This window comes from Lithobates pipiens, unplaced genomic scaffold (assembly GCF_037356315.1).
Source record: "Lithobates pipiens isolate NorthernLeopardFrog02 unplaced genomic scaffold, aLitPip1_a1.2 Scaffold_8, whole genome shotgun sequence".
NCBI lineage: Eukaryota > Metazoa > Chordata > Amphibia > Anura > Ranidae > Lithobates > Lithobates pipiens.
Genome location: NW_027507903.1, coordinates 565,492,061 through 565,512,552, shown reverse-complemented (window position 1 = coordinate 565,512,552; position 20,492 = coordinate 565,492,061). Strand labels below are relative to the sequence as shown.

At 43.5% G+C, this 20,492-nt stretch overlaps 1 protein-coding gene and 2 non-coding genes across 3 annotated transcripts in view; all 3 read left to right on the top strand.

Annotated features, from left to right (window-relative positions):
• The window catches only part of COLGALT1 (collagen beta(1-O)galactosyltransferase 1), an 86,432-nt gene that overhangs the window by 8,850 nt on the left and 57,090 nt on the right, over positions 1–20,492 (top strand). The window contains exons 2-3 of the mRNA XM_077470110.1: positions 3,838–3,948; positions 9,958–10,075. Coding sequence (XP_077326236.1) covers positions 3,838–3,948; positions 9,958–10,075 — 229 coding nt within the window. The remainder of the gene's footprint in view (positions 1–3,837; positions 3,949–9,957; positions 10,076–20,492) is intronic.
• Positions 4,025–4,097, top strand: TRNAK-CUU (transfer RNA lysine (anticodon CUU)). The gene has a single exon. It is a non-coding gene; the product is annotated as a tRNA-Lys (tRNA).
• On the top strand, positions 4,644–4,716 carry TRNAK-CUU (transfer RNA lysine (anticodon CUU)). The gene has a single exon. It is a non-coding gene; the product is annotated as a tRNA-Lys (tRNA).

Sequence of the window (20,492 nt, the reverse complement as noted above, 5' to 3'; positions counted from 1 at the left end):
ACTCACTTATGATGTTCTAGTTCTAGTGATGCCACTGTTGGGTCCCTCGCCAGAAATTTACATATTCTTCTGGACGCTGGTCGTTGGTTGTCTTGATTGGCCAGTGGGTATGATGTGACTTCTGCGGGTGCTTGTCAATCATCCTGGCACACAGACACTGCGCTGAGATGTGCTAACCGCATCAGTGTACATTCATTAGAGGATTGCGATGTTATCGGAGTAGAGATAATGCATGTCTTTAATAGATCTTTTTATACTTAAAGGACAAGTTCACCTTCTAGAACTTGTTACATGTTCCACCTGTTTTTAGGGTGAAACATATAACATATTCCCTCTTTGTGACAGAAGTACGGGGGGATGTTCCCCATACATAGTAGGTGAGGTTGAAAAAAGACCAGTCCAACCCATGTGTTTGAATTTCTGTCAGTAATACATTGTATATCCCTGTATGTTGTGGTCGTTAAGGTGATTATCTAATAGTTTCTTGAAATTACGATGCTCCCCACTGAAACCACCACATGTAAAAGGGAATACCACATCCTCGCCGCTCTTACAGTAAAGAACTCTCGACAATGTTTAAGGTTAAACCTCTTTTCTACTAGTGTTAATGAGTGACCACATGTCTTATTAAACTCCCTTCCGCAAAAAGTTTTATCTCTATTGTGGGGTCACCAGTATGGTATTTGTAAATTTTGAAATCATATCCCCTCTTGAGCGTCTCTTCTCCAGAGAGAATAAGTTCAGTGCTCGTAACCTTTCTTCATAACTAATATCCTCCAGACCCTTTATTAGCTTTGTTGCCCTTCTTTGTACTCGCTCCATTTCCACTACATCCTTCCTGAGGACTGGTGCCCAGAACTGGACAGCCGGACCAGAGTCTTGTAGAGCGGGAGAATTATCGTTTTATCTCTGGAGTTAATCCCCTTTTTAATACATGCCAATATTCTGTTTGCTTTGTTAACAGCAGCTTGGCAGTACATGCCATTACTGAGCCTATCATCTACTAGGACCCCCAGGTCCTTTTCCATCCTAGATTAAGGGATGGGTGAACGGTTCGGCCCAAGCATAGGTTCGGCCAAACTATGGTTGTTCGGGTGTTTTACAGAACACCAAACAATATGTGGTGTTTGGGGCAAATTTGAAAGCCACCAGAACACCATTAAAGTCTATGTGACATTAACATGAAAAATTAAGTGTTAATTTTTAAAGACTTATATGCAAGTTATTGTCAAAGAGTGTTTGGGGACCGGGTCCTGCCCCAGGGGACATGTATCAATGCAAAAAAAAGTTTTAAATGTCCGTCTGTCTGTTTTTTTTTTTTTTTCAGGAGCAGTGATTTTAATAATGCTGAATAATAAAAGTGAAATATTCCTTTAAATTTTGTACCTGGGGGTGTCTATAGTATGCCTGTAAAGTGGCACATTTTTCCTGTGTTTAGACCAGTCCCTGCACAAAATGACATTTCTAAAGGGGAAAAAAAAAGGAGAACCCCAAAACCAAAATTGGAAAAAAAAAAAAAAATTGCATGGGGGTTCTCCCAGATTCCATACCAGGCCCTTCAGGTCTGATATGGATTTTAAGGGGAACCCCGCACCAAATTTAAAAAAAATCCATAACCGATCCTTATCTGAGTACGCAACCTGGCAGACCGCAGGAAAAGAGGGGGGGGCTGTGAGAGAGCGCCCCCCCTAACAATACCAGGCCACATGCTCTCAACATGGGCAGGGTGCTTTTGGATAGCCCCCCAAAGTACCTTGTCCCCATGTTGATGGGGACAAGGGCCTCATCCCCACAACCCTTGCCCGGTGGTTGTGGGGGTCTGCGGGTAGGGGACTTATCGGAATCTGGAAGCTCCCTTTAACAAGAGGACCCCCAGATCCTGCCCCCCCCCGTGTGAAATGGTAACTGGGTACAAATGTACCCCTATCATTTCACAAAAATAAGTGCCAAAATGGTACAAAAGACAAGACACAGCTTGGGAAAAGTCCTTTATTAAAAAATAAAAATGTAAAAATGTCCCACGAAGTCCATTCATCTTCTCTCGCTCTGCCGACAGATCGGAAGGGCCTGGTATGGGGGGGGGGTTGGGGGGCATCACGCAATTTTTTTTTATTTATTTTTTTTGGTTCGGGATTCCCCTTAATATTCATACCAGACCCGCAGGGCCTGGTAATGGACTGGCGGGATCCCATGTCATTTTTTTTTTTCAATGACTTTTATCTGTATTGCCAGGACCAACAACTCATTATAGCCACGAGTAATTTTAAATGACTTTTTTTCCTTTTTAGAAATGTCATTTTGTGCAGGGACTGTTCTAAACACAGGAAACATGCGCCCCTTTACAGGCATAATATAGACACCCCCCCCCAGGTACGAAATTTAAAGGAATATTACACTTTTTTTTTTTATTGTTTCACTTTAAGCATTATTAAAATCACTGCTCCCAAAAAAAATTGCAGTTTTTTAAAAACTTTTTTATGCATTGATACAAGTCCCCTGGGGCAGGGCCCGGATCCCCAAACACTCTTTATGGCAATAACTTTCATATAATCCATTAAAATTAGTACTTCTGATTATTCATGTTGGTGTGTTCTGCCAATTTTTTTGTCTGTCTGGTATGTTTTGGTGCGAACCGAACCGGGGGAGTGTTCGGCCCATCCCTACATAGATTCCCCCAGTGGTTCTCTTCCCCCAGTGTATAGATTGCATTCATATTTTTGCCACACAAATGCATTATTTTACATTTTTCCACATTAAACCTCATTTTAATTTGTTCAGATCTTCTTGAGTTATTGCCCTGCTTGGCTTAGTATCATCCGCAAATACAGAGATTGAGCTGTTTATCCCATCTTCCAGGTTGTTTTTGAACAAAATACACCGGATTGGTCTCAGCACAGAACCCTGGGGGACCCCACTTCCCACCTCTGAGTATTCCCCATTGATCACCACCCTCTGAACTCTCCCTTGTAGCCAGTTTTCAAACCATGTACTCACCTTATTGTCCATGCCAACTGACCCTTTTATAAAGAGTGTGTCCATGCACAACCACTCACACTGCCTCATGATTCAATCGGAGTTCTGTGAATCGGTCAACTAGACTTATCGACATCCTTTGCGGATGTCGGCTTGTAGTTCTCAATGAACTACCATGGCGCTATTGAGGGCTCTGGTAGTTCATTCAGTTTTGTTTGTTTTTTAAAGGTATCTTTTAATCTTGGTTTCGGGGGGGGGGGGGGGGGGGGGGGGCGAGTTAGAGCCAACATTCCCATGGTTTTCCTTTTTGTTTTACACAATTACAGATGCATTTGAAGGCATAGCCAAACTTGTTGACCTAGATCCGTGGTCTCCAAACTTTCTAAGAAAAGGGCCAGTTTACCGTTCTTTAGGAGGGCCAGACTGTGGACATCGGGAGTGGAAATTGTACTAGCATCAGTGGGAGTAAACAATGCATCTTTGGTATTTATGGGGAGGAATAGTACCCCATTGTCAGTGGTAAGAGTAGTGGCTCATCATTGGTGTCAATGGGAGAAATAGTGACCCGTTATTGTTGGTAACAGGAACTATGCCCCCTTTGTTGGTGTCAGTGGTAGGAATTTTTATATTGATTCAGTGGCAGGAAAAGTGTCCCGAGGGCCAGATAAAGGCAAGCAAAGGGCCACAGTTTGGAGACTATTGACCTAGATGGTTCCGAGGTCCTCTCACCGTATGCTGTTGAGCTGGATAGATATTTTTTTTTTTTTTTTTTTTCTGAAAGTTGTTTCAGATGGATACCTTTTTGTTATATTATACCAGAATATCTGATTGGGTCTGTTTTTCTATTTGTTTGCTCTTCCGCAGGGTGGCCACAGATCACAATTTGGACAATACAAGCAGCATACTACGAGAATGGCTCATCAATGTCCAGAGCCAGTACCATCACGTGGAGTGGAGGCCCCAGGAGCACCCCAGGTACTGTAATGGTCTTTTATATTTCTGAAGACCCAGTTTAGCAACACCAAAAATAAACCATTACTCATCTACAACTGCCCGGCTAGCTCAGTCGGTAGAGCATGAGACTCTTAATCTCAGGGTCGTGGGTTCGAGCCCCACGTTGGGCGTGTGTTTTTTATTTTTATTTATTTTTTAATATTTATATTTATCATTTAAAACATGTTATTAAAAGAAAAGTTAATCAAAGAAGAGAAAAAAAAAAATCAGGGCCTCCCAACTCCTACATGGGTCCGCACTCAATGGTATATTGTATAACTTTTAATTTTAAATACCCCTAAAGGACTTCAACAGTCCTCTCCCCAAAACTCACCTTATTGAAAAGAAAATTGACGCTGCGACAAATAATCAAAAATAGGGAGTAGAACTTAAGCGTCTAAAGATTGCTTGTTACAAAGTATACAGAAGAAAATACCATAGTTAATTGACAAAAATTTAAATAGGAGTGCTATATGTTCCGTGTATATTGGGACTTACACCGTTAGTATTGTGTGCGGTTCAAAGACTGCTCCACTATCCTGCTGTGAAATCCATTTCAATTCAAAAGGGACGCCTCAAGAACACCCCAGGAGACCACAACAGCCACTTATGTAAGAAGACCTGGTCTATGCACTCTGAAGGAACCTTCCATTTTTAGACATGCAGGTGGTCTAACAGCCCGGCTAGCTCAGTCGGTAGAGCATGAGACTCTTAATCTCAGGGTCGTGGGTTCGAGCCCCACGTTGGGCGAGTAGTTTTGTCATTAAAAACTTTTTATTAAATGACAAGTTATTTTAATACAAAGAAAAATACTATGGCCTGCTAACTTATTTAGTTATATAATGCTATTGCAGTAAAAATAAATAGAAACTTCTCTAGTTATCCCCTTTATTATCGCAGTAGATCATTTTGCATCTGCTTTTGCAAAGACTGCTTATCTGACTCCGTCATGCAAATCCGAGAAGATTCCATGATTTCCTAGTCAATATCTTCAACTATTGAGGCAGTACAGCCATTATCCATAAGAATTTGGACTGTATTGGGTTGCTACACATTCTACCATGCTCTTTGCACGGTTGTTTTTTAGGAAAGTTTTTTTTCTTTTTTTTTTTTTTTACCTCTGACCTTAAATCCAGTAAAAGAATTCAGGGGAATACTTGCCACTTTCTAATAACTGCATGACAGACATCCTAATCCTTTCCCCTTTTTGTTAACAAAAAGTGTGTTGTTGCAGACTGGTGGGATTTTCCATCACTTCCTGTTAACAGGAATGGAAGGGAATTTCCCAATAGGCTGCGGATCAATTTTGTTTGAAGTTTGCTCTAACTCTGAGTTTAGGTCCACCTACAGAGACAGACTTACCTGTCAGTGGTCCCACAGTACTGCAGTTCATATGATGGAGACTTGCAGAAAGATGGTATCTTGGACATCAGCATTCACATTGTCTGCAGACTTTGCTGATGTCATAGTCACATGGCCTGGAACTAACATGGCATGTCACCTACCTAATACAGTGCCTTGAAAAAGCGTTCATACCCCTTGAAATTTTCCACATTTTGTCATGTTACAACCAAAAATGTATATATATTTTATTGGGATTTTATGTAATAGACCAACACAAAGTGGAACATAATTGTGAAGTGGAAGGAAACTGATAAATGGTTTCCCAGATTTTTTTACAAATAAAAATCTGAAAAGTGTGGCGTGCATTTGTATTCTGCCCCCCTGAGTCAATACTTTGTAGAACCACTTTTTGCTGCAAGTCTCTTTGGGGGTGTCTCTACCAGCTTTGCACATCTAGAGAGTGACATTTTTGCCCATTCTTATTTGCAAAATAGCTCAAGCTCTGACAGATTGGATGGAGAACATCTGTGAACAGCATTTTTTTAAGTCTTGCCTCAGATTCTCAATTGGATTTAGGTCTGGACTTTGACGGGGCCATTCTAATATGCTTTGATCTAAACCATTCCATTGTAGCTCTGGCTGTATGTTTAGGGTCATTGTCCTGCTGGAAGGTGAACCTCCGTCCCAGTCTCAAGTCTTTTGCAGTCTAAAGCCCCATACACACTATGAGATTTTCTGCTGAATTTTGTCTTCAGATTTACCAAAACCATGTAGTGCAAGTTTTGACCTCATATTATATGGTTTTGTTAAATCTGAAGGAAAAAAATCAACAGAAAGTCTGATGGTGTGTATGGGGCTTAACAGATTTTCTTCTAAGATTGTCCTGTATTTGGCTCCATCTATCTTCCCATTAACTCTGACCAGCTTCCCTGTCCCTGCTGAAAAAAAAGTTGGTGTGTTCAGGGTGATGTGCAGTGTTATTTTTCCCCAACACATAGCCTTTTGCTTTTAGGCCAAAAGTTCAATTTTGGTCTCATCTGACCAGAGCACCTTCTTCCACATGTTTGCTGTGTCCCCCACATGACTTCTCACAAACTGCAAACAGGACTTCCTATGGCTTTCTTTCAACAATGGCTTTCTTCTTGTCACTTTTCCATAAAGGGCAGATTTATGGAGCGCACGACTAATAGTTGTCTTGTGGACAGATTCTCCCAACTAAGCTGTGGATCTCTGCAGCTCCTCCAGAGTTACCATGGGCGTCTTGGCAGCTCCTCTGATGAATACTCTCCTTGCCCGGCCTGTCAGTTTAGGTGGACGACCATGTCTTGGTACGTTTGCAATTGTGCTATGTTCAATCCATCATCTGAAAATGGAAAGAACAGTGCTCCTTGAGATGTTCAAAGCTTGGGTATTTTTTCTTTATTCCATAACTGCTTTAAACTTCTCCACAACTTTATTTCGGACCTGTCTAGTGCGTTCCTTGGCCTTCATGGTGCTGTTTGTTCAGGAAGGTTCTCTAACAAACCTCCTGAGGGCTTCACAGAACAGCTGTCTTTATACTGAGATTTAATTACATACTAGTGGACTCTACTAATTGGGTGACTCCTGAAGGCAATTGATTACACTAGATTTTAGTTAGGGGGCTGAATACAAATGTACGCCACACTTTTCAGATATTTATTTGTAAAACAAATTTAAAATAATTTTTCCTTCCACTTCACAATTATGTGCCACTTTGTGTTGGTCTATCACATAAAATCCCAATAATATACATTTACTTTTTTGGTTGTAACATGACAAAATGTGGAAAATTTCAAGGCGTATGAATACTTTTTCAAAGAGCTGTATGTGTATATACAAATTTATAAAGCTGAGCCAAAGCCAAGACTTTTAAGTCCAATGGTCTGACACCCGCAAGGTCCCTGGCCCACGCAGGCACCTTCTCCCCAGCTGGTTCCAGTCTTTAGCTATATTGATTGGCCAGATCGGGGTCATGTCACTGTTGCACAGGAGTGCAACCATCCTGCCACACAGGCAGTGTGCCAGAATGTAAACTGAGCTGTACATGCGCAGCTCGGTGTACCTTCTACAGGGGACAAAAAAAAAGGAAGACCTAGTGCTGAACAGCACAGTAATGCCCCTCTGGATTTTATAGACAAACCAGGTAATGCGTAAACTGTTGGCGCTATATAAATCCTGTATAATAATACAAATAATGTAGTAAAAAGGGTATTTTATTATAAACCTACAATAAAATTGCAAATAGCAAGAAAAATACAGTTGCATAAAAAAATGCATGCAACAAATCTATTCAGATAAACATTGGTGTGGAACTCAGCTGTCCTGTAGATCCAAATAGGCTAGCGAGAGCACATACTGCAAATGACGCATAACATGTTTCTGACCTTGTAGTCCTTTGAAGGCTTATGTCATTTTTATATAGAAAATCATGAGTATTCTAGAATATAGATATAATGCATTGGTAGGATAAGTTGGTGTAACAGTTCTATCTATAATGATTGTACAAGAAAAGAGTGCTTTTTAGTCAAAACAGACATGCACCTCCAATCTCATTTGATATCAATATAGCCAGAGAGACTATATTTACAAAGATGAACAAATCGCTGATAAAAGCAACCAGTGGCCCAAGACTACATTCCCACAGGGAGAACGCAAAACCAAGGCCTCAGGTATATACCGGATGGAAAGAGATGGGCATGCACAGGAGGGCGAGAGAGGTGGCAACCGTCCCAAACTGCAAGGACTTCAGGCGTGTGGAGTAAAAAAAACTCCTGCCAAGATCCTGAACAAAAACAGATGGAGTCTCCATATGTGCGGCAGGAAATTACTGTATATGGTTCTCTGTATATGTATAAAAGAGAGACTAAAAATAAGAAGAAAAGGTACTTATAAAATATAAGTTGATAGGGATGTGAACGCCATAGACATGATTGTTGTGGGACCTTCGCCCTAAGCATAGATATGCAGAGTCGAATGAAGCAGTTGAGTAGTAAGGAAGTATGTTTGTTTGAACAATAGAAAACCTTTTGTGCTGTTCATATACCTCTGCCTTGTATCCCATACAATGTGTCATCCTATCACCTCTACAGCATCACTATAGATGTCTGGGGTGTTTGTTAATATACCCCTGGTGGGGCTAATCAATTGCACTTCGTGCAAGCGAGATCAGCTGGTGGTCAGTGGACAGATCGAAGCTCCCAACCAAAAGCAGCCTCGATTCATCACAAAGTCCCTTGGTGCGATGACACATGGCGCAAGCCTGCCCCATGGGGTCACGTTCCTGTGGCATCACACCACCGACGCGCACCGTAACCCTGCGTTCTGTGCCTCACAATGAAGCGCAAGCAAGGAGGAACCTGTCATGGAGACAGGCTCCAATGGGCAGGGATGTCCCAAGCATGGACACAACCCATGTCCTGACATGGGACCCCCGCCAGCTGGGCAGTGGGGCACGGTCCCTAATACGCACCTCCAACCCTGGAAATATAATCTGCAGCCCATATCCTCCTACGCCAGGGATATGCAATTAGCGGACCTCTAGCTGTTGTAGAACTACAAGTCCCATGAGGCATTGCAAGACTCTGACAGCCACAAGCATGACGCCCAGAGGCATGATGGGACTTGTAGTTTTGCAACAGCTGGAGGTCCGCTAATTGCCTATCCCTGTCCTATGGCTTTGGGCTGCAGATTATAGCTTTCTAGTGGCAGTGAGCTGTCCATTCCCTGGCCAAAGTGAGAGAAATCTCTTTAAGAGGGTTGGAACCAGAATGTGTGTCCTCATTGGACGGTTCCCCCTTCTGGTGTCCATTTTAAATCTTAGATTTTTCCCTCACTTTCAGTCCTAGTGAGAATAGTCAAACGGCAATGAAATGCAAAAATAAAACCATGAAAGGGCTTCTAAGCTTTAGGTGGACTCCTTCTTCCTCTGATCTGAAGCTATACTTACCAAAGTATGAAACCATTTCCAGACACATCATGGTCTAGTTTCCAAGCTTGCTAGGCTATGTACAAGCACAATGATGATGTCACTGTTACATTTACAAGGTAATATCTGGGTGTGCAAAGGCACGTGGTGCACACAAAGTGGATTTGAATGCTTTGGCTCTTTGAGATAACGTTTTTGTTCCTGGTGATCGGCTTTATTTCTGCATTTATGCTCTCCATCCTTGTGCTTGGTCCGAAATTGATGCTATAGACAGCCAGGGGAGTGGGTTTTTTTTTTTTAACCCTGTATGGTATGTGCATGCAATTTTCCAGCCTATTACAGTAATGCGATGTCTTTCTTTTGTCTCTCCATCAAAGTTATGCAGATAATCCCCATGCAGCTGTCCTGGCCAAACTCTCTCCTGAGCAAACACAGGATTCAGCTGTTCGTGAGAAATCCCCTCCAAGTACGAAGGAGCATCGAGTTATATATAATCCCTTGAGTTTTGTTCCTCTTTTGCCATGCACACACAGCATGTATTCAGTGTGACACAACACACATCCTATTGTCTTAGGAAATGTCTTTTGTTCAGCATTTTCTTAAATATTAACCCTTGCTCTGCTATGCTTCCCTTCCATATAGGTCATAGTGCATCTCCCGTGATGGATCTGACATTTCCACCAATCGTTTTGTCTCCTCAGGTGGTTTCAGGACGAGGAAGGTCCCAAGCACTGGTCTCACTCTCGCTATGAATATGTCATGAAACTTCGCCAGGCGGCTCTAAACTCGGCGCGAGAAATGTGGGCTGACTACATCATGGTATGTAACAGTCACTCATACAAGAGTAGTCTTCCTGGGCTTTGTGCCGGTCTCTGGAGAGGAACTAGGAGCTTGGTTTTTGTAAGAGGCATGTGAAATGGACTATGTATATTCCTGTAACGTTCACGGGGAAGTTAGTGCAGTTTTCGGATAGGAGACTCACTGGGATGAAGTATGTGCGTGTGGGGGGAGCGGTTGCAGAAGACCTGCTGTGGGTATGAAGTGTAGGCACCATGAGGTTTATCTGAAGCAGCTTTTTATTTTTTCCAAGACCAAATCTTGGCAGTTCTGAGAGGCAAGGTTTTGGCACTTGCTTAAAGTGTAATTTTAGCTTACACCTAACTAGCCTTAACCACTTGCTACCCAGGCCAATTCTCACACGTCACTCCTACATGTAAAAATCATTATTATTTTTTTTTTTTTTAGAAATTACTCAGAACCCCATAATCCAACATACATTTATTTCTGGTAAACAAGGATAACCGAAGTAGCACAATGTGTACATATAATTTTGGAGTACAACATAAGTTTTATAGAGCAGAGCAGAGTTCAGAGAAAATAAACGCTCATGTTGTATACATTACCTCGTACCTCAGTGGTTCACAAGTGAGTGCGTAGGGCATTATGCTATGGCTAAGTCAGGCGTATGGCAGTCACCAGCAAGCGTAGACATATACTAGAGGGAAGTGTGTGTGATCCATGTGATGAAATTGAAGCCAAATCCATATCTGCTGAGGCACTCCCATAGGTAGTCCCATTCAGCTGAATCAAACGCCTTTGCGGCGTCAAGACTGACAATCACGTGGGAGCTTACCAAGTCATGGGTGGACTGTAGATTCAAAAACGTGCGTCTTAAGTTGAAAGCCATGTCTTTGTTGGGCATGAAGCCTATTTGATCAGAATGTAATAAGTTGAGGATAACCTTGTTTAAACAAAGCAAAGGGATTTTAGCCAGGATTTTGATATCAAGTTGGAGCAATGAGATGGGACGATAGGATTCTGGGAGGGAGGGGTCCTTTTCAGGTTTATTTTATTTATTTTATTTATTTTAATCAGGTTGATTGTGGGAGGGTGGAGGAATCAAAAATGTGTTGGAATAGCTCCTGAAGTTTGTGCGCCAAGACCGCTCTAAACCGGGAATAGAATTCTAGTGGGGAGGCCATCTGTACCAGGGGCCTTAACCATGGCCAAGTACGAGATGGCCTCACCAATATCTTCAGTAGTGATAAGGGCTTCCAGCTGGGCAACTTGAATATGGGACAATGAAGGAAAGGCCTATGGTCTAAGTGCGTGAGATAGGCTAGAAACCTGCCTGCCCGTTCTCCATGTTCGAAAATCCTTTGTTTGCAGAAGATTTTTTGTTTGGCTCTCTCAAAGTGCAGGGTACTGACTAGGCGAGATTGTACCTTCAGACAAGGCAGCGTCCAAGGAAGGGTTTAAAGCGGGATTCCACCCTAAAGTGGAACCTCCGCTGATCGGATCCCTCCCTCCGGTGTCACAATTGACACCTTTCAGGGGGGAGGGGGGGTGGAGATACCTGTCAAAGACAGGTATTTTCACCCACTTCCGGGCATAGACTCTCGTGGGAGTCTACGCCATTTCCTGCCCTGCCGCGCTGTCTGCTGGGACACACACACGGGTCCCAGTGACAGCGCGGAGATTTCCTATTGCGCGGCGCGGCTCGCGCATGCGCAGTAGGGAACCGGGAAGTGAAGCCGATTCGCTTCACTTCCTGATTCCCTCACCTAGAATGGTGGCGACAGCAGCCGAGAGCCGAGCGATCGATCGGCCTCAGCTGCCGGCATCGCTGGAACCCGGGACAGGTGAGTGTCCATTTATTAAAAGTCAGCAGCTGTAGTATTTATAGCTGCTGGCTTTTAATATATTTTTTTTGGTGGAATCCCTCTTTAACTGGAATGCCTGTTCTAGTGATTCTAAGTGGGCTTCGACTTGTCGTAGGGCTGTTTTAAAGGACGACTTGTATCTGGAGATACGAATCGATAGCAGCATCTTGACATGCAGTTTAAAGGACTCCCATATCGTTCCGCAAGGGGCCGATTCTCTATTGGCATAAAAAAAGAAGGTCAGTTTATCCTGTATTGTTTCTATGTCAGGACAGAAAACCAAAAGGGATTAAGTCGCCACGTTGGAGACAAGGGGGGAGTCTGCAAGTCGAGGTATGGTCCACCCCATAACATTTGTATGTTTTTTTTTTAGCACAGACCATAGGGAATAAAATGGTGGTTGTTGCAACTTTTCCTCTTTCACGGTATTTGCGCAGTAATTTTTCAAACGTTATAACATCGTGCCAGCCTCAGAAAGATCATAGAGATGCCCGGGGACCCGCTGGACTCTCTATGGTAAACTTCTGACAGGGACCGATTCCTTCTCCCTCTTGCCGATCATACAGGCGAGCCGGAAGATGCACCAGAGGGTGGCGGCGGACGTCCCTTCCTGCTGCCTGTAAGAATGATCAAGCAGCTGAACAGCCACTATGATTGTTCTTGTGGTGCAGGGAATCGCCAGCACTAAAAGAAGATATCTGAATGATGCCTATAGCTGCAGGCATTGTTCAGATATTACCACTTGGTCAACGATGTCGTATGACGCCGTTTGGGCGGGAAGTGGTTAAAGTGATGCTAAAGCTAAAAAATGTTTTTTACTTTAATGCATTCCTTGCATTAAGATTAAACGTGTTTTTTATTCCGCTGTCCTCCTCCTCCCCTGCGTGAAGGGGAAGAGAGGGGAGAATAGGTCCAGTTCTGGGCACGGCTGCATCTTTTCTCCCCTTTATTTCTCTTCACACAGGACTCCCGCAGAAGCAGGAGCTGCCACTGTCAATCAAATGAAATGAGGAGGAAGTGGGGGGGGGGGGGTTAAGTTGTGTCTATGGAGCATGGTCACACACACCTTGGGAGAGAGGGAACACCGTATGCCCCCATAGCAAACAGCTTGCTATGGGGACACACTAAGAAGAGTAGGAGCCAGGATTACCGCCAGGAGGCCTGAGAAGAGGAGTATCAGGGCTGTTCTGTACAATACCACTGCACAGAGCAGGTGAGTATTACATGTTTGTTTTTAATTAAAAGTAAAAAGTTGACTTTAGTAAAAAAAAATTTAACTTTCCCCCTTCCCAATTTCCAGAGAAATTTTCCGCTGCACCTGTTTCACCCCCTCCCATTGCCCTTTGTGGCCATTCTCAGAAACCCAGAGTTCCCCCCTCGGTCTACATAATAAACCTTTTCAACGCCTTCTGTCTAGTGCAGCGGTCTTCAGGCTTTCTAAACAAGTTTCCTGCCCTTTTTATACTTTAGCAGGGCAAGACTGTGGCTAGTGGGTTTAGATAATGCCCTGGCATCCGTGCGAGAAATAGTGTTCCATCTTTGATGTCAATAGGAGGAATTGTGCCCCATCACTGATGTCAAGGAGATGAATAGTTCCCCATCATTGGTGTCAGTGAAAGGAATAGTGCCCCAAAAGCCCAATAAGTGCCATATTCATCCCTTTGGCTGCAGTTTGGAGACCACCGGTCTTGTGGGTATTCCCACCTGATGGATTTCCTGACTTGAGATGGCTGCCTTGTCTCAAACGACATAACCCAATAAGTGGAACCCCCCTTGGACTTCTGGAGTAGCTTCTAGCTTTGCAACTTCACACACTTTCTAAGCAGAAGGGCATTACAAGCCCTCTCACAGAGCTTGGGAAAATATTCCACAAGGGATAGCCGATCCGCCACTGTCTCTTCATCATCATTAATGCCTTTCTAGTCTGGCAAAAAATTGACTATACCTCCATCTTTCCTGCTGATATGGGTGTTGGACCTGGTACCCAACTTCCAGTCCTGCAAAAGAAGATCCTCCACTTTGCCCTAAAAGTCCTCTATTGCTAGCAGGGTGCAGCAGACGAGCTACAAAATTATCACAAGGTGGTACAGGGTCCCTAGCGCTCTCCACCAAGCCTTTTGCCAAACCCCAAGTGCTCGTTGGTGATGTGGTGAGGAGCGGGGCACAATGTTCTATATATTCTGGCAATGTTTAAAATCATTAAACCCCTTTGGCAGAATGTGACAAGCATAATTAAACAGCTCACATCTATAGATTTACATGACAATCCAGCAGAGCATGCCTGTTGCATTTGTCGAAGAGACACACCAAAAAATATAAGTCCATCATGACCATGTATCCCGCTGCGGTGGAAGGAAATGTGTCCGTCAACAAAGTCGCTCTGGTTCACCAAGGGGAATTAAATTGGGGACATGGAGGACCTTACAGCTACCTTGTGCAGCACAGAAGAGACTTTCTAGTCAGCCTGGAGACCCTTGAAAAACAAAGACAGGACATACCATAGCTCAACTCTCCAACCAGTCTGCTAACTGACCAAATTAACCTGTCCAACAGTCTGCATTAAAAACAGGGGTTTAGTTGGCACACATTTGCAAACGCATGCATAAGCTGCAAGGCCTCTTCATGGCACTCTGTGTATGCTTGCAGTCCTAACGCTAATGAATTTATGTTTAGAAGTGTCTCCACAATGGAAGCACATGCATGAATGGATAGATGGACAGGTGGACTTGCGCATGCATTTGCAAATGTGTGCTAACTAAACCCCCGTTTTTAACACAGACTGTTGGACAGGTTAATTTGGTCAGTTAGTAGACTGGTTGGTAAGTTGAGCTATGGTATGTCCTGTCGTTGTTTTTCATGTGTCTGCCCTTCCATGTGCTTGTTGCTGTGAAAGCCAGTTATAGGTGGGGGCAGGGACCTCTTTGGTTTGAGCCTGGAGACCCTGACAATACATTTGTCCACACTAACACCTACCTCAATGCGCTCTCACAACCTGAGTGCCCCCACCAACATTCCTTCTACAACCCCCCCCCCCCACTGGCCATGAGCTACAGGTGATCGCTAAAAATTATGGGATCATAACTGCGGTAAATGGATATAAGGTTTCATGAACACGTGAACAATGTCATGATAAATATAATCCACACTAATAACAGGGTAGTTTGATCTCTCTGCATCATTGAAAACAAAAGTCCACGTCAATGATTTTGTCCCAGACTAGCCCATAAATTTCGAGTATGCTTTGTTGTATGTCAGATCCTTTGAAGATGCACTTTTCATGCAGTTACTAGTGCCTGGTAGAATAAACACAATGACATTCGCTTCTCAGTGTAGTCTAGGTCCTTTTTAAAAGTCAGTCACAGTTCGTTGGCTTACATTTCAAGATACAGCTGAAAGGAAATTCCGGGCAGATGTGATGGGCTACATTAATCTACGTTAATTAATCTCAATGGATACTGCTGTGTCGCAGCCATGCAGCTGCTGCAAGGGGTCTAAGTAGTGATTTGCTCCATACGATTTTGACTGAAACCAGTTGTGGTTTGAGCATCTTAGAAGGTTCCTCCGGGAGATTCCTATTGCAATGTATACAGTCCCACTGATCTGATTGGCATTTCCGAGTAGGTCACACAGGCGATTAACATATCTAGTGTGTGCCAATACCTGTGGTTGCTCAGCTCCTACAAAGCGATGAGGGGCTGATTGGTGGTGGCAGCTATTTTTGACTGTTCACACAGCCAGTGATTACCTGTACTGATTGTGATAAAGTGGGGGGTGATTTACTAAAACTGGAACAGAATCTGGTGCAGCTGTGCATAGCAAACAATCAGCTTCTAACTTCAGCTTGTTCAATTTAAGCTTTAACAATAAAACTTAGAAGCCGATTGGTTACTATGCATAGCTGCACCAGATTCCGTGTGCACCAGTTTTAGCAAATCCTCCCCACTCCAGTGTGTCCAGCCATGATCCCTGCAGATAATTGCTGGCTGTAGGAACAGCCACGAATAGCTGCCACCAGCCCATCATTGATGTGTAGGGTCTGTGAGGCTGCAGCTATTCACACACACACACACCTGTTTTAGCTTCTATAATCCACAGATTCTTGTAGCTGGAAATTGCAGTTTGCTAATCAGTCTGGTAAATGCAGCCTATTGGCCTGAGACCCCCCCCCGGATCCTCCCAGGAAGACCATGCAGTTTGTAATATCGGGTTGCAGTAATGTGTGGTTTACCAAAATATACCTTAATTCATGTTACCGGAATCTGTCATCTCACTAAATACCTTTCTGATGGAGTCTGCCATTATCTGACTCGCAATCTCCATCCTGTTTAGCACTGCTGTGTGGTTATTAACTGGGGACTAATTATATATTGTACATTAGACAATTTCCCAGTCCTACGGTGTCCTCTACGGTCACACAGGTATTCAGTTTTATGATAATTGCAGGAATAGGATGACGGCTGTTTCATACCTCCCAACATTCCCAAAAAGTATGTAGGCATAGGATACGGCCCCTGCCACACCCCCTTTAAAGTAGAGGTATACAAAAAAAGAATATTACTATATTATTTAAACACACAAGTATTTTTTTTACCACTACTATTGCTTTATATTGGCTTTTGGCGTTTTTAAAGATGCAGCAATTTAGAAAGTGGATGAAGGTTTAGCACTGGGAAACACTTTATTTTTTTATATTTTTTTTTTATATTTAACATTTTATATACAACTAATATAGATGAGACAAAAATGAAGGGTGAATAAGGAGGAAAGGGGGACAGAGGGACTTTGTTCCAAATCAGAGACAGTCCTTCGAAATCCGGGACAGTTGGGAGCTATGGCTGTTTTTTGGAAGGGCTGCAATATAAGCCCTAGTTTAAAATGCTTTTAAAATCCTATAATCCACTCTTACTGTAGTATATAATGTAAAATGTGTGTGTTTCTGTAATCTAATTGCGGGGAAGAGAGCCTTGGCGGGTCACAGACACTCAGACCGGCGCTATAACCAAGGTATTTGGCACAATTATATTACGGAGATCCATTGATTTATGTGGTCTCTTGTGTGCAAAATATTAGCTAATTTTTGGCCAAGAACCTCTAAACTTACCTGTTTAAACCATGCTTGCTACATGGTGTACAAAGTACATTTTCTTCTAACTAGTAACCTTTCACCTTGTATCAGCATAGAGCAGTTAAAGTAATGAAGGATGGCTGGTCGCTGCACGTTTCTGAACTTGACATGCTACTTTTATATGACTGTGGCTGCCAAAAAAAGTGCAGTAAAGACATTTTGTTGCTTTTGGCTCACCAAAACAAGTAAAGCCAGACCAAGAGTGTTGTTTGACTTTCCTCCTTGGTTAATGGCAAAGTAGTGATGTCAGTCGCACTGAGGCTGTTGGCTATAATGTTATGCAGCACAGTTACTTTGCATTGGTCTGTAGGAATACCCATGCCAAGGCTTAAAGTAGAAGTCCGCCCTAACATTAAAATCGCTACATCTACCAACATCCACGATCTAACACTAACCTATCTAGCACTAAGGAAGAAATCGGTATACATACCTTATTTGAAGCCGATCCGGTTTCCAGCAGCAGAAACTCTGTAGAGGACACAGCTGACAATGGCTGTGAAATGAATAGGAAATGATGTCACCCATAGACTTACTAGGGGGCTTCCGTTGTCGGCTGTGTCCTCTGCACCCGCCTTCATAGCGAAGTCGCTCCTGACAGCTCAGCATGGAATCGGGTCGGATCGGTTTCAAAAAAGTTATGTATACTCATTACTCCTTTTTACAGGGCTAGATAGGTTTGTGTTAGATCATGGATGTCTGTAGATGTAGAGATTTTAGTGTTATTAGGGGGCACTTGTCCTTTAAGGCCTCATGTACACTGGATATTTTTATTTTTTTTTTATTTATTTTTTATAGCTGCTTCTAGGGACGTCTGGCAGGTTTTTTTTTTTTTTTTTCCCAGCCTCTAAGTGCCCCTCCACATTCGCTTTTGTGTCAATGCGCACACACAGGCTTTTAACAGCTTTTAGTGGCAGGAAAAAAAGCCACTGCCAGTGCATCCAAGAGCAGCAGAGTTAGGGCAGAAAAACGCTTGATACTACTTAAATCTGCTAAACGTGTCTAAACGCTAGTGCTTGAGCATTAATTAATTTATTTCAATGTGCAGAATAAATTATTTATTCTGGCCAATGAAATTAATTAACAGCCAAGAGCTTGACGTCTGTAAAAGCTTGTTAAAGTTATAGACCCTTTTTTACAAGTGTCGGGCATTTTTTTCAGCAAAAACGCTGCTGGCTTCTAGGAGAGTTAAAAAAAAAAAAAAATCCTGTGTGCATGAAGCCTAAATGTTTATGAATAGTTCTTCTGTGATCATCTCGAGGACCCAATCGTCAGAGGTTTACCTAATTTACTGACCTCAAAGGTTGCCAGTATATACAAATACACTATATAACCAAAAGGATGAGAACACCCCTCTATACATCCGACCTCAGTAAAGGGTACTGTTAATTCTGCAGCATACAAAGGCCTTTTAGACCAGGGGTGTCCATCCCATGGCCCAAGAGGGCTATGCATTCTGCCTAATGCAAAATTGTAAACTTGCAGCTATGAATAGTTACGTCTGGAGGGATGCCGTGTTGGCATAGCATCCGCAGCAGTGGCCGACACAGACGAACAGGGCCCAGGAATGGACTGAAAGGATGCCAGGGACGCCATGTTTACAGTAGCACTGGTGGCACATTCAGGGACCCCCGCTAGCTAGCGCCAGCCAAGTAAGTGCTACGTGGCCGGATTTAAGGGGGTGCTGGGGTGGGCTGTGCCCCTGGCACATTCAGGAACTCCAGTTAGCTAGCGCCAGCCAAATAAGTGCTACATGGTCGGATTTCAGGGGGTGCTGGGGTGGGCTGTGCCCCCCCCCCCCCTAGATTTCAGATGCAGTTTTGGTTGAAGGAGCACAAATTCCCATTCCTATAGCCTCTTTCTTGTTTATCTGACCTTAATAGAATCTGCATGGAGCAGAGTCTCTTCTGCAATAAAAACCTACTTGGCAGTAAATTTAAAGCTGAACTCTAAGATTGTCTTTAACAATGTGCTACCTTGTCTTTTTAGAAAAAACTCGACATATTTTTAAAGTTCATTCTTCCCCTCTCTTGTGTTCCCCCAAACTTGCCGCTTATTCCTGCTGTTTCTCTGCTTTTCCTGTTTGTGCGACTGGGTGCTGCTGTTTTCTCCCTATGGAGAAACTATTCCTGGTGCATCTCCTCCAGCAGATTATAGCAGGGTTGTTTAACTCAATTTCCTCGTGGGCCGCATCAGCATTATTGTTGCCCTCAAAGGGCCTAATTAGATGTCCAGAGCACCCCAACCCTCCTTGCGTCTGATGTTCAAGAGTCCTCCCAATATCAGAAGTTGAGTCCCACACCCTCCCATACATTACAATGCACCCCGCTATCTTGTGCTTCTGAAGAGAAGAAGCTGGAAAGCAGTAAGTTCAGGGTCTGGAGGAGGATCGGAGGAGGGCCTGGAGGCAGCTGCTAGATTCTGCTGAATGCTGAGACCAGGGGAGACAGAGATGGAGTGGGGGGTGCTGCGACTGCACAGAGGGGTTTAGGAGGAGTTCTGTCCTCTTTGCTGAGACAGAGTGAGGGCTGAGATTAGGGGGGGGGGGTGCTGCAGGAGAGGGGCGAGGGCCACATGAAATGGCCTGGTAAGCCAGATTTGGCCCATGGGCCTTGTGTTTGACACATGGTTTATAGAATAAAGCAGTAACGTGCTCATGTCATGCTACTTTCTTTGAGTTGGTTCAGTTGCCACAGCACCAGAGGCCAACCTGCCCACAGCTGTTGATTGGCTGGCTATGTGAGCATTTACCTTGTAATCAAAGAAGAATTGAAAACCATGCGCAGCATAACAATGTATTCCCATGGAATACAAGGAAACTAGTGCTAGTAACGAAATGGACAGTTTAAAAAAAAAAATATATAGTCAGTCCCCGAATTACAAACCTTTGACTTACATACAACTCATACTTACAAACGGAGGGCGACAACACTAAGTGAGAGGAAATCTACCCCTAGGAAGGAAAATTCACTCCTGTAATAGTTCTCATGGGGGGAAAAAAAGTGTCTCCACAAAGGCTGGGTTCATGTATATGCGAATTTGGATGTGTTTTAGACGGCATCCAATTCGCATGACATTTGAATGTGACCGGTTCTCCGTGGAGCCGTTTCACACATGTCTGAGGCAGGCCCGGTGCGGTTTTGAAAAGGGTCCTGTGCATTTTTGTGTCCAGTTCAGTGCAAATTCAGGGAAAAAATTGGTCCTGAACCGCACCAGAACCGGTGAACACAAACACTCCGGACTGCAACCTGCAAACCGGGCATGTGTGAACCCAGTCTGAAGGTTTATCACCAATCCTTGTTTCCACCACAGTCCAAAATTTTCAAAATCCAACTGTCACAGGGACAGAAAGTGAGGCGCAATCTTCTGAACAGGGGCACAGACAGCAAAACAAACATTACAGTGTAAGGCCGCGTACACACGCGGGGACTGTTCGCCCAACTTTGTCCGT